The sequence below is a fragment of the Malus sylvestris genome, chromosome 7 (assembly GCF_916048215.2).
Source record: "Malus sylvestris chromosome 7, drMalSylv7.2, whole genome shotgun sequence".
Lineage (NCBI taxonomy): Eukaryota > Viridiplantae > Streptophyta > Magnoliopsida > Rosales > Rosaceae > Malus > Malus sylvestris.
Window position 1 is genome coordinate 23516462 of NC_062266.1, and position 13705 is coordinate 23530166.

The window sequence follows — 13705 nt, forward strand, 5'->3', positions numbered from 1 at the left end:
ATTTCTGATTTGATTAAATTCTTTTGTAAAGTTATTTCATAAAATATTTCCTAAAAAGCAGATAATTCCGATTCTCGTTAAATATTATAAGATAAGAAGAACAGTGGAAAAGATAGAACTAGAACGTATTAACCATCTTTCTAAGAGCAAAGATAACATAATTTCGTGTGTTATAAACTTATAATATTTGCGTAGATCTAACATTCCGTAGTTCTCAAACTTCATAACTTAATCGTACATTATTTCATTATAAATAACAAATCTCGAAGCCCATGCAAAATAAATAATATATACGTGAATCGAAAAGTTCACACTTGGGCCACGCCCACAGCATGCACGGCATTCCATATGAATATACGGTACGAAATGTAGGCCATTCCACAGACCATAAATCCTCCCCTCTTTTTCAAACTCCCAAGCAACCCTCTTTCAACATCCAATTACATTCCTCACCTTGCTAATCACCTGGCTCTACACCATTGTGGCCCCAACTCCATACGAGAAAATCTTATTGTGTGGTGCTAGAATACCAGTTCATAGTACAATCAGTTCTCGTGGTATAATGATGATTGACGATCATTGGAGCATATAGGGAGAGGAAATTGAAGCACTTGGTAAGTGACAGTGTCAGGTGACATTAATTAGTTAAAAACAGTCATGATTTCAGCCGTATTCTTTAATTGAAATGCTAAAGAGGATAATGTTTAGAGAAATGATAGGAGAGTTGCAAAGATGTTAATCACAATGGATCGTGAACCCACCTACAACAAAACACAAGAAGCCACAACTTAATGTTGAACACACCACAATATCATTTTTGCATTCATGTGAGTCAAATTTAAGATACTCTCTAACTAGATCAACTAATATAAAGACCGTATGCTGTTAGACCAATTGATCTTGTATAAACTATAAAGATGACAATATTGAATGACATGACGATTATTGTTAAATATAAACACATACAATTGTTCAACTAGACAGTTATACCATTTAGCGGTGCCACGTGATAAGATAGCATCCCCACACAAACATTTCTCCTATTTGACATGGCATTTCATGAACTTCACTTTGTATGAAACCCATGTATGAGTCATATTACACTACTAAAACCCTCTCTCACTTGCTCCCAAAAAAAAAAAAAAAAAAAAAAAAAAAAAAAAAAAAAAACCTCGCTCACTATTCTATTTACCACTAGCATATAAGCATAGGCAACAAAAATACCAAGTACTTGCTAGGGAGTCTCATCAAACCTGCACTATTTCTTCTTCCTGTAGTATAAATTTCTATCCAAATATTCTCTGCAGTTATCAGCAGTTTCGGTACTGGCAATGTTACCTCTATTTCTACCTTCCTTTCTTCTCCTTGGACTCCTTAATTCCTTACCATTTTCTCATTCCCTCCATGGCCAACAACAAAAACTAGAACAACCCACTTTGCCTCCCAACCAGCTTTGCAATGAAAAATGTGGACAACTTCAACTACCCTTCCCATTTCACTTGAACAAGTCTTGCAGTTCAGTCTCTGATGCTTTCCACCTCTCTTGCCAAAACTCAACAACCCTTTTCCTCAACATTGGTTCCGAAAGCTACCGGGTGCTAGACTTCTTCTCTGATGGCCTACTAGTGGACTTTCCGGGCTCCTCTTCGTGCCGCCAGTACAACGACTTGAACTCCTTCGATTTCTTGGGAAATGACTATTTCGGAGTTGCGGTTGAAAATGTGGTTGGCTTATATGATTGTGAGGACTCTTCTTTGTGCAAGACAGATTGTGAAACAAATGACTTGCCTGATTGTGATGGCAACGAGAACAGCTCTCCTGCTTGCTGCTACCCTCTCTCTGATCATAGCGTGTGGCATCTTGGTGACAAGTTTTCGGTTTTTGCCAAGTTTGGATGCAGGGGCATTTCCAGTTGGGTTGTACAAAGAGGGTCTAACTTGGGGAAGAGAGGGGTAAAATTGGAATGGGCAGTGCCAAAGAACTCATCCAAGGAAGTTTGTGATAGCAGTGCTTATATTACTAATGCAACAGTAGTTGAAGGAGGGGTGAGATGCATGTGTCCAGATGGGTTTCTTGGTGATGGCCTTGCAGCTGGTGCAGGGTGCTTGAAATGTGAGTATATTTTATGAAATTATTTTGTACATTTTTCACTTTAAAAATCACATTTTGAGTAATTGCCTCTAAGATTGAATTACCAAGTACGTCTTCAGAGATCGTCGAGTCATTATTGGTGCATTTTGAGGGTTCGTTTGATAATCAATTCAGTTTTCAGGGCACTCTAAATTATTGGAAAAAAGAATTAATTTTCTTCTTTCTGCAGATTTATTCATTTTTTTTCTTTATGTGGTCTATTGCTATTCTAACATGTCCCTTCATAAAGATACAGCGGTTTGATGTTCTTTAATCCATTGCATGCCTTTGAAGAAAATTGTACTTTTTTTTAGTAAATCAGAAAAAACACTCTGACAACTATGTTAGAGTGTTCAATTGAAGAAAACAATTCCTCGACTGAAAACTTGTCATGTTCTCACTTATTCTTAGGTTCAAAATTCCTTCAGTGCCCGACTTCCGTTGAAATGTCGGTAGGGTTTTTTTATTTCTTTTATGAAGTATTAGACATGAAATGTTTTTTGTGCAGTGTAATGTTCTCAGAGTCTTCTATGTCAAAAGCCCTTTTATTCCTACACATTGTTGGTGTTGCTGAAAATTATAAGGTCAACACTAGTATAACAGTGGAATTACTTATATTTGACATGCCTTTGGCAGCATGCATCAAGGACAGAAGGGAAGCATATGGCAATGATTGCTTAAAGATAAAGCATGGTGGCCGGAAACTTGCAATTTTAGCCGGTAAGTGATGAAAGAATAAACAAAATAAACCCATCTCTCCATTAAAGCTTCCTATTCATTGTCATGGAATAATTTCATGACATGTTGAACTGCAGGAGTTCTAGCTCCAGTTTTCATCATAGCCTCCTTGATTTCACTTTTGTATATACTAAAGCGGCCTGCTAAACCCAGAACATTTGATCCTGCTCGGAAAGTCCATTTTCACAGCACCATGTCATTCCGAAAAGCTAGTAGGACGCGGCTATTCACGTACCATGAGCTAGAGGAAGCTACCAAAGGGTTTGAGGTGTGTCAGAAACTTGCACATGGAAACAATGGCACAATCTTTGCTGGGGTTCTTGGTGACGGATCGCAAATTGCGGTGCACAAGGTAGAATGTGAGAATGAAAAAGACCTAATTCAAGTCCTATCACAAGTCGAGGTTTTATCTTCTGTTTTGCACCGAAATATCGCGCGATTTATTGGGTGCTGCATTGACTTGGCCTATACTCCACTACTGGTATACGAACATCCTGCGAATGGTACCCTCGAGGATCATTTGCATCAAAACGGAGGACAAAATGTTGCTCTTGACTGGTACAAGAGGCTGAGCATTGCTGCTGAAACAGCAAGTGTTCTTGCCTTTTTGCAATACGAAATTTCTCCTCCCATTTTCCACTGTGATCTCAAATCTGCCTACATCTTCATTGACAATAACTTTTCTAGCAAAGTTGCCGGATTTGGGCTACTGAATTCGAGTCCTGGAGATAGTTCTCAGTCACACAATCACGAAGGTTCGCGCTTTCAGCACAATGATGTTTACGCTTTTGGTGTCATGCTATTTGAGATGATTGCAGGCTCAAATTGCTTGGACTTGCCGGCAGTAGCCCTGCAAAAGATAAGGAGTGGGAAGGTGGAAGAGATTGTGGATCCACTTCTCTACTATCATGAGCAACCTTCGCACAGGCGCGAGCAGATAGAGGTGGTTGCAGACCTTGCCATGAGGTGCCTGTTGTTTGGTGGAGATGGGAAGCTGGGAATGTATGATGTTGTGCGCGAATTAGTACATATTAGAAGGGACAGCAGTGATGGAGGGAGCAAGAGAGGGCCTGGACTAGAGGAAACATTTTCGAACTCGAGCCTGCTTCAGATGATTTCGATGTCTCCTGATTCGAAATATGTGCCTTGAATTTGTTATAATTGGTAAAAAAATATGTGACTGCAGCTCAACAAAATTTGCAGTTCATTTCACTTTCCATAGAGGTTTTACATGTCTTTCTTTGCTGCTTCTATGTGTTGTACATCAGCTGATCAGAAGGGAATTCAAGGAGATCAAAACTTGCATCTCTTATATATCAAACCTGCCTGCCTGCCTAAGTGCATCAAACGAAACTCACATTGTTTGATCGAGAGTTGAAAAAATATAGTAACCCTCATGATATAAACTCTCTTTCCATGATGAGTAGTTTTTGAATCTGAAGCAAATTATAATTGTTAAAACCCCACATGGAGAAAAATTTCATGCAATTCAAAATACTTGACATAGGTTATGGTAAACCGTGTATCTTCCTCTACAGCCGAGAAATGTTTGAGTGTGACAGTCACATCACAACAGAATTCAATTAGTAACATAATGTGGAGGTTGATTAAGACAACCTTCTCAGTCTTAGATGCAATTGATTTGGACGTGCTAATTAATTTAGGATACATTTGTGGATTTTCCAATGATGCAATTTAAATTGTTAATCCTCCTGTTCAAGCACCCAAATTTCATCCAAAATATTGCTCAACTTATCGGCTAAAACCAGCAATTATAGAGGCCTCATCAACACGAGTCCGAGAAAATTATAAGCTAGGATGTTATAAGTACCAGTTTGGAACTGAGATGATTTTTAAAAAAAGTGGTATGAAAAAAAGTTGGGAGAGTTTTTGGTGTTTGGTAAACATCCCAAAACAGCTTTATTTCAAAGTTTTAGATGAAAAAAGCTAAAAACCGGAAGCTGCAAAAAGCAGCTTCAGAAAGCAGCTTATTCTGAAAAACACAGGTGAACACTAAATCGGAATAATGAATTTTTCAATTTGCCAACATTGCCCTCCTTTCTCCTGCCTTTCTCACACTTTCACTCTCGCACGCCATTTTCGAACCCCAACGACCTCTTGACCCAAATCTGAAAGAAGCCATTTATCTCTCTCGTTCTCCGGCTTGGTGTCCTGCGTCCTTCCTCTGGTAAGCTTCTCTTATCTAAAATTTTGTTATTTATTTGTTTGGATTTAGAATTTGGGGATGGGAGAGTGAGTGAAAGAGGGGTGGGAAGAGGGAACAGATGAGTGTATGGGTGTCAGGAAAAAAAAAATTGGGGATGGAGGGCTGGGAAAAAATTAATTGGGGAAGGTGATATGGTTTGTGGAAAAATTTAATTGGGGAGAAAAATTAGGGTTTGTGGAGAAACCATGAGGATAATTAAAGTTAAATCTTGTAAGGCTTCCTAGAGAAACATCAAGAAACCTTTAGAAGGTTTCTCTGCATATCGGTTTAAGCCAAATTATATATATACTAAAAGAGAAAATGAACTGAAACACTGTTCATAAGCACAGTGTTCTCCCAATTTTACCCCTACTTGATTTTTTTAATTTCATTTCTGCCAAGTTTACACATGGTGGACACGTATTTTTGATCGTGGACGCGTATTCTCTCTCAGATTTCTCGAGCTCTCTCTCGAAGGTTCAGTAAACCTTTCCATTTCCTTTCAATGCAGATCTCTCCAATTGGAACCCACGAACAACAAACACAAATCCACCAAATGTCTTCCTTCTCTCTTCCTCTCGCTCGCCTTTCTGCTTTCTTTCTCTATAAAATTCCATCTCTCTCCAAAATTCCATTTCTCTCTCCTCCTTCAAACCACTTTATCTCTCCAGAAGTCCATCGCCACTGCCCTTTCTCTAATGGTTGAATTTGGGTCTACATAAACCTTTGATCTGTTATTTGTAGGGCTTTGAAAAAGGTAAGCTAATTTTATTAGAGAAGATTGAGAATCTGAGAAAAAAAGAATCTTTTAAATTTTTATTCCTGTCATTTTGATGTCTTTTTTTTGTTGTATTTTAATTGCAGAGGATGAGCATGATGTTGTTTGGTTTTGGCTGGAGAAAGGGAAGCCAGCTTTTCAACTGATAGGCTAAAATCAATCCCCTTGATCTCCTCATCGGCGCCGACGGCGACCAGCAGGTTCACCTTTTTAATTTCATTTTAATTTTTCTCTTTTTAGTCGATTTAAGAAATGAAGAATCTGGAAACGTTAGGCACTCCAAACGGTTGACCAAATTTAAACTGAAAATTGAGCCTATTTGAGAGAGTTAATTAGTGAAGAATGCTTACTTTTGTTACCTAGAGGTGTTTATAAAGAATCTGATGTAACATATAGTATTAACAAGAAGCCTATCACAACATCCCACAGTCTATCATAATCTCTGTATACCCTTTTTTCCCTGATATTGTGTCCTGCAAAACTTATTTTTTGTGCAAATTAATTCAAAATCATGCTATGGATATACATGGGAAATTGCAAACAAGTTTCCATCTATCCTAGGTATCTTTTTTTCTCTCTGTTTTATGTGTTTTTTTACAATTAGTTTGTCTATCTGCTCTGGCTTTAAAGAAAGGATCTGAAATTTACACTGCTCGGTAATTTTTAAACATTGAAAACAATAGAAAGTTAGTTGTTGTATGCAAGTTTTTGAGAAAATGGTATTGAGAATCTGATAATTTGGGAGATGCAAGGTTTTGAAAAAATGGTATTGAGAATCTGATAATTTGGGAGTGAGTGATCATAGGACCAAAACGAATCGGAACTGTTATTTCCGACATCACTTCTTTATCTCAACTTCAGGCCTTTCCTAGCTTAGTATATTTCTTGAGAACCAGAATGCAGTTTTCGTTTTTAGAATATTGTCATTTGACTTGCTAAAAATATTTAGGGACCTAAGTTTATATGGTGCTCTCATCTATGTGATGCAGAGCTGATCAAATTTTATTACTAATTAAACTATTGTTTACTTACAAGGATGTCATTAACTTTCAATTGGCTTTTGCAGTACGTTTGGAACCAAGCTGAATTTGATATCATTAAGCTAAAGACAAGAATTAGTCCATTTCCATCTCAAAAAGTAGCAGATGGCTATTAAACCACCATGCATCAGGTAACCATCACGCTCAGATTGCATTCAATGGCTATCTAGACCAAAAGAACCTACAGTAGATCATTACTAACTCGGGGTAGATTGAAAAGAGTTAAGGTTTGGCGGGCTTTTACAGTTTAGGGAAGAATACCAAGATTTACATTTTGTTTAACTCCATGAATAAACATGTGCATTTTGTTAACATGATTGAAAACTATTGTATAAAACATTTTCCAAGGAGTTTTGTTGATTATACCACTGTAAATTTTATATAGTGTTGATAGATGAAACTCAGGAAGGGGTAAATGCAAAGCTTAACCTTTGGAGAGAAGTGTTGGAATCTAAAGGTCTTCACCTAAGCCGATCAAAGATAGAATATATGGAGTGCAAGTTCAGTGCAAATGGAGGCCAAAATGAGTTAGGGGTGAGGATCGGAGATCAGGAAATACCAAAGAGCGACCGTTTTCGCTACCTAGGATCTATCTTGCAAAAGAACGGAGAATTAGATGGAGATCTCAACCATAGAATACAAGCTGGATGGATGAAGTGGAAGAGTGCATCCGGCGTGTTGTGTGACCGCCGTATGCCACTGAAGCTCAAGGAAAAATTTTATAGGACGGCAATAAAGCCAGCGATGCTGTATGGCACAGAATGTTGGGCGGTGAAACATCAACACGTACACAAAATGGGTGTAGCGGAGATGAGGATGCTTCGTTGGATGTGTGGGCACACGAGAAAGGATAAGATTAGGAATGAGGATATCCGAGGTAAAATAGGAGTAGCCGAAATTGTAGGAAAGCTGAGAGAAAATCGGTTACGGTGGTTTGGACATGTGCAAAGAAGGCCTACTGACGCTCCGGTTAGAAGATACGACTACGGGACAAAGGTTCAGGGCCGAAGGGGTAAAGGAAGACCTAGGAAAACTTTGGAAGAAACTCTAAGAAAAGACTTAGAGTACTTGGATCTAACGGAGGACATGACACATGACCGAGCACAATGGTGTTCTAAGATTCATATAGCCAACCCCACTTAGTGACTTGGATTTTTCAAGTCTCAAACCGAGAAGTTTTCCTCACTCGGGAAATTAAGGGAACACTACTTCAACCTACATGCTCCACTCACAAAGCTTCAACATACAAGCTTCAACAAAAGAAAAAAAAAATCAAAGAACTTAGTGAAGAAGGCTTTGGTGTATTTAACATAATACGTTGAAATGAAGCAAAACTTATTTATTGATATCTCCGATAAGTTACAAATAAGTACATATACATGAGTAAAAATAAACAAACAAGAGGGATACTTCACAAAGGTTGCTTAGGAGAAGTCTCAGCAGTCGGTAAAGCCCCAGAAAGAGAAGGCACCGGAGGGGATCATTCAGAGCCTCAATACTGGATAGAACCCTAGAAGGAGGAGGCATCAGAGGTTGATCATTTGGAGCTTCATTACGCGGTACAGCCCCAGAAGACGAAGGTAATAAATGCCTTTGGAACAAACCCACAAACCTCTGATGATCAAGTAAAATTTGACCATCAGATTCCTTCATCTGGTCAAGCTTCCTCTTCATGTTTGTAGCATAGTCATGTGTGAGCCGGTGTAACTGTTTATTCTCATGCTTGAGCCCTCTAATCTCCTGTTTGAGACTCATCACTTCAGCTGCCAATGATTCAACTTGGCGGGTTCGAGCAAATAGGCGTTGGGCCATATTAGACACAGAACCTGCACACTGAACACTCAGAGCCAAAGAATCCTTAACAGCCAACTCATCAGACCGTTTGGAAAGTAGTCTGTTATCTTTGGGAGTGAGAAGGTTCATGGCCACCACCGCAGCGGTCATATCATTCTTCATCACTGAATCCCCAACGGTAAGAGGAACAGTAAGGGATAAGAAGGATGAGTGCCATATGTTGTCTGGAGAAGGCGTGGCTGCCTCTTCAACAAGGTTCAAGTCAAAACGACGGTCGAAGGGGCCAGACATTTTCAAAGGTGTTGAAGAGAGAAGAGGTCAGACAAATCAAGATCTTAGAAGTGTAAGAAGGGAGCTTCTACTGGTGGAGATTCAAGTGTTCTTTGGAACTTAATGCCAACCTCTATAAAAATTTGCACTCGACGGAGCTTCATAAATCGAAGAGGCGCCTACTCAGAAATCGAAGAGGTGTTTGCTTTCTTAAAAGCTGGGCTGTTCAGAGACCACGAGGGCCGATCTCAGAAATCGAAGAGGCGTTTGCTTTCTCAAAAGCTGGGCTGCTCAAATACCACGAAGGCCGATCTCAGAAATCGAAGAGGCGCTTGCTTTCTCAAAAGCTGGGTTGCTTAGAGACCACGAGGGCCGATCTCAGAAATCAAAGATGCACCTATTTTTTCAGCCTTGTCAGCACCTGTCACATGCACACTCAGCTTTGCTGAAATTACGGGCATTCTGTCGAAGATTTCTGATGAAGTAGAAAGCACGTGAATCTTACTGTTCAATCATCCACTTTCCACACGCACCATCAGCTCATGGGTACCATAGATAACTTTGCCAAAGATCTCTGACAAAGTTTAAACACATGAAGCTTGCAGCTCCCACTACATCGCTATGACCAAGAAGGGTAAAAGAATAGTAAAGGAACAGCACTAACAAAGTTTAAACACATAAATTTTGAAAGTCTAGCTACCATATTATTACCCACAAGGGTAAAGGAACAGCACCACTGCTGGATAATTGGAAAGTCCTTGTGTGTCAACCTCTGTGCTCCATGGCAAGGTAGACTAGCAAACATGCCCAACCTTTACTCACATTCGAGAAAACTCTCCCAACAAGATTGCTTGCTCCAAAATCGAAGAGGCACCGCCCTCCGAATCTCGAGAGCCAGACTCCCAACATGATTACTTTCTCAAAAATCGAAGAGACACCGCTCTCCGAATCTCGAGAGCCAGACTCCCAATAAGATTGCTTTCTCAAAAATCGAAGAGGCACCATTCTCCGAATCTCGAGAGCCAGATCCCCGACATGATTGCTTGTTCGAAAACCGAAAAGGCATCGCTTTCTCAACTTCGAGAGCTAGATCTCCTTGGATAAAGCTTGTCTGTAATCTTCACACGCAACATTAGCTTTCCAGATACCACAGACCATTTTTTCAAAGTGCTATGACAGAGTTAAAACACGTGAAGCTTGCAGCTCACACTACCGTGCTATGACCAAGCAGGGTAAATGAATAACATTACTACTTGTTAGGGAGACTCCTATATATGTCGATCTCCATCCTCAACGGATGGGCAGACCTGCAAAAATGCTCAACCCTTCCTCATATTTGAGAGGGCACTCCCAACGAAGCCTCTCGAAATACTCAGCTTTCTTTCCCCCCGATAATACCTCTGCAAACAAGCTACACCAGAGCAAGAATATCTCATATCATCAGGGTTAAAAGCAAGAGTATCCCATATCATGCTTTTTCCCTGTCTTTTCCTTTGGCCTTGTTCTTACCTGCAAGACAAGAAGAAAGAGAGCAATCAGTCAGCACTTGGAATCAAGCTTCTAGTCAGGAACTGACTGCCTGGAACCCCTTACCTGATTACTTACCTGTCATTGCTCTCGAGTACTCATCTTCAACATCTTATGCTTCCAGAGAAGATACCACATCTGCCTGAGGAATAGATAGGGAAAGTGAGAAGGATACAAGGAAGCTGTTGGAAATGTGCCCTAAAACCAATCATATGATGATACTTTACGGACATTTCACATGTTAAACTAATCTAGTTTAATATCAAGGGCAAAGATTATTGTTTTAAGCCGTCTCATATAAATGTTATATGCTTAAACGATAAGTCCAAGGAATATGTAATTAGGAGAATGTAATTTAAACAAGTTAGATTAATGAGACCATTCTCTTTCGTATACATATCCTAAACGTTCCTGATCATAGGATTGCCAATTGGGCATTGATAGTCCGTTAAGATTAGTACATGCTATGTCTTCTTTTAGGGAGAGTGACTAGTCTCGAGTCATTGGTGTGATTGACACCAAGACAATCATGTAGGTGCTTAATAGAGAATGAGTTCATTGAACACGATCAATGAAGAGTTCTCATATTCATGTCACATGAGAACTCATGGTTGGGATAATGCAAAGTAGTCCGTTGACCTGAGGCATCATAGTTGTCTTGTGGTTAGGTACTTGATCTTTGATTATGTCAAAGTCACCCCATCCGCGGGTGTCTACGGCATCGTCGGGGTTAAGCCACTTAGCCATGGAGGCAAGTGAATGCGCAACAAGGGATCTCTAACCTTCAAACCGTTTGGGGGAGAATACTCTATGATATGATTAAGAATCTCTGGCCAGAGTATGAATGAGATTTAGGAAGTCGTTCCAAATCACATTCAAGGTAATCATATAAGCACACGAATCACATTGGATAGTAGACATGAATAAACTATTAAACCAAACAATGTGGTCAAGAGTATTGTATTAGAGAAAGACCGTATTGCATTTGTAATCCTAAACTGAATAGGTTCTTCACCTCTTCTGATTAGCTTGGGTAACCATGATATGCTGCTAGGTGTCACTCATGGTTTGTGGAAGCCCTAAACGTGTATAATCACTAAAGGGAGAATTGAAAGTAAGTTTCAATTCACAATCGATTTGAAATGGTTTTAATCGCCCACTGCCTCGCTAAAAGGAACCTAATGGATCGTACACCGTGTAAGGTGGAGATTGAAGAAACAATGGAGATGAGTAAGAATAATTAAATGGTTTAATTATTTATGGCAAGGATTAATTAATATGTTAATTAATCAAACGAATAAGTTCGTTAAAGACCTCGGGATAGTTTTGGACCTTAAGGCCCAATGGGCTTCGAACGTCAAGCCCATTGACTTAAGTTGTATGACAACTTAATGAATAATGATTCACAAAGGCCTAATTAGCCCAATAATACCCTAAGGCTGGCCATTTAGAGATGGAGTGAGTTTTGGATTTATTTACAAGTTTGCCATTCCAATGAATTAAGGTATAAATATGACTTTATAGCCAAAATTCATTTAGGGTTTTCTTTTGGGGAAAGGATGAGAACATAATCTCTCATTTCTCTCTAAAGTGGCCGGCCTCCTTGGAGGGTTTAGCTAGCAATCCTACTACTCCAAGGTCACTCATTTCTTCTCCAATCTAACATTGGTGAAGAGAGTTAGAGGTTCTCAATTTTGGGAAATTGGAGAACCATTTCATCCATCCAAATCCATAGATCTAAGATGCAAGGAATGAAGGCCCTCTCTTTGGGTGATTAGCCTTTGCTTATGCAAAGAGGAATCTACAAAGGTATAATTTCTCAACTAACAAATGTTGTTTTAAGTTGAGTCAAGGTTCACTAATCTACTAGGCTTTGAATTTCATGGTTAATGTTTTGTTTTTAAGTGCATACAAGCATGATTCCGCCTTTTAATTATTAATTGCATGCTATAGATGTTGCCTAAATGAACATGTTTTTCACATAATTTCCTTCAGAAGCATGTGGAGACAAGCGCAACAGAACACGTGCCGATACATCCACTACTTTGTCAACAGAAAAAGTATCCCATATCAGCAGGGTCGAACGTACTCTAGATTTGATGGACTTGTTTTGACCCTCAAATTCTTCAGTCGGCCTTATACTCTGGACGAAACCAGAAAACCCTCAAGCCCAGTTCAAGAATAAGCCTATGGAAAATTATTTCTTAAAAAGCAAAAGTATCTCATATCATCTCTTCTCCTTTTTCTTCTCTTTATCCTTCATGCTGCCTGCAAGATAGGGAGAATGAAAACAATCAGCCGGAACCCAAAATCAAACTTCTGATCTGGGACTGATTGCTTACCTTGTCTATCACCTCTTTCAGCAGATCCCCTAGCTCGGCGACTTGGGGGACTCTTACTACATGGTTTGTATCGCGCTTGACCAAGCCTAAAACTACAAGTAAGCTTCAAGTGAAATTGATACATTACCTTGTGCATCTCCACCAGTTAAAGATACCATCCCTGGATGGAGGAAGAGTACTTCCAGAGAAGATGTCACATCTACCTATGAGACAAATAAGGCATGTGAAGACGATACCACACTTCGGTACTTAGAAGTTTCGTGATTACGAGATCATTCTCCCATAATATTTCCTAATGTCATTTGTACTAAATCATTCACTTGTACTCACTAAAGGAGAGTTTGAACCTATGTACTTGTGTAAACCCTTCACAATTAATGAGAACTCTTCTACTCTGTGGACGTAGCCAATCTAGGTGAACCTTGTACATCTTGTGTTTGCTTTCCTATCTCTATCCATTTACATACTTATCCACACTAATGACCAGAGCAATCTAACGAAGATCACAAACTTAATACTTTCTGTTTTACCAAAGTCCTCACTGATTTTGTGCATCAACAATCCTTAAGTCCTTACCTTTTTGCGTTGGTAATGGATGAGTTAACATGACATATTCAAGATGATATTCCTTGGTGTATGCTTTTCGCAAACGATATAGTGTTGATAGATGAAACTCAGGAAGGGGCAAATGCGAAGTTTAACCTTTAGAGAGAAGTGTTGGAATCTAAAGGTTTTCGCCTAAGCCGATCAAAGACAGAATATATGGAGTGCAAGTTCAGTGCAAATGGAGGCCAAAATGAGGTAGGGGTGAGGATCGGAGATCAGGAAATACTAAAGAGCGATCGTTTTCGCTACCTAGGATCTATCTTGCAAAAGAACG

The 13705-nt window shown here is 39.4% G+C and overlaps 1 protein-coding gene and 1 long non-coding RNA gene across 2 annotated transcripts; one reads left to right on the forward strand and one right to left on the reverse strand.

Annotated features, from left to right (window-relative positions):
• Positions 1 to 1168: 1168 nt before the first annotated feature.
• LOC126629831 (probably inactive receptor-like protein kinase At2g46850) lies at positions 1169 to 4085 on the forward strand. Its single transcript, XM_050299969.1, has 3 exons — positions 1169 to 2112; positions 2767 to 2850; positions 2946 to 4085. The coding sequence occupies exons 1-3, from the start codon at positions 1332 to 1334 to the stop codon at positions 4016 to 4018; spliced, it is 1938 nt and encodes a 645-aa protein (XP_050155926.1). The 5' UTR covers positions 1169 to 1331; the 3' UTR covers positions 4019 to 4085.
• Positions 4086 to 10257: 6172 nt separating this feature from the next.
• Positions 10258 to 12618, reverse strand: LOC126629833 (uncharacterized). Its single transcript, XR_007625874.1, has 3 exons — positions 12573 to 12618; positions 10562 to 10625; positions 10258 to 10465 (listed from the first exon to the last, which is right to left on the reverse strand). It is a non-coding gene; the product is annotated as an uncharacterized LOC126629833 (long non-coding RNA).
• Between the last annotated feature and the right edge of the window lie 1087 nt (positions 12619 to 13705).

Excerpts from the sequence above, each read along its gene's own strand:
- LOC126629831 (XM_050299969.1), top strand. The coding sequence starts at position 1,332 with ATGTTACCTCTATTTCTACCTTCCTTTCTTCTCCTTGGACTCCTTAAT. Across the intron at positions 2,113-2,766 it reads TGGTGCAGGGTGCTTGAAAT|CATGCATCAAGGACAGAAGG; the intron begins GTGAGTATATTT and ends TGCCTTTGGCAG. Across the intron at positions 2,851-2,945 it reads GAAACTTGCAATTTTAGCCG|GAGTTCTAGCTCCAGTTTTC; the intron begins GTAAGTGATGAA and ends GTTGAACTGCAG.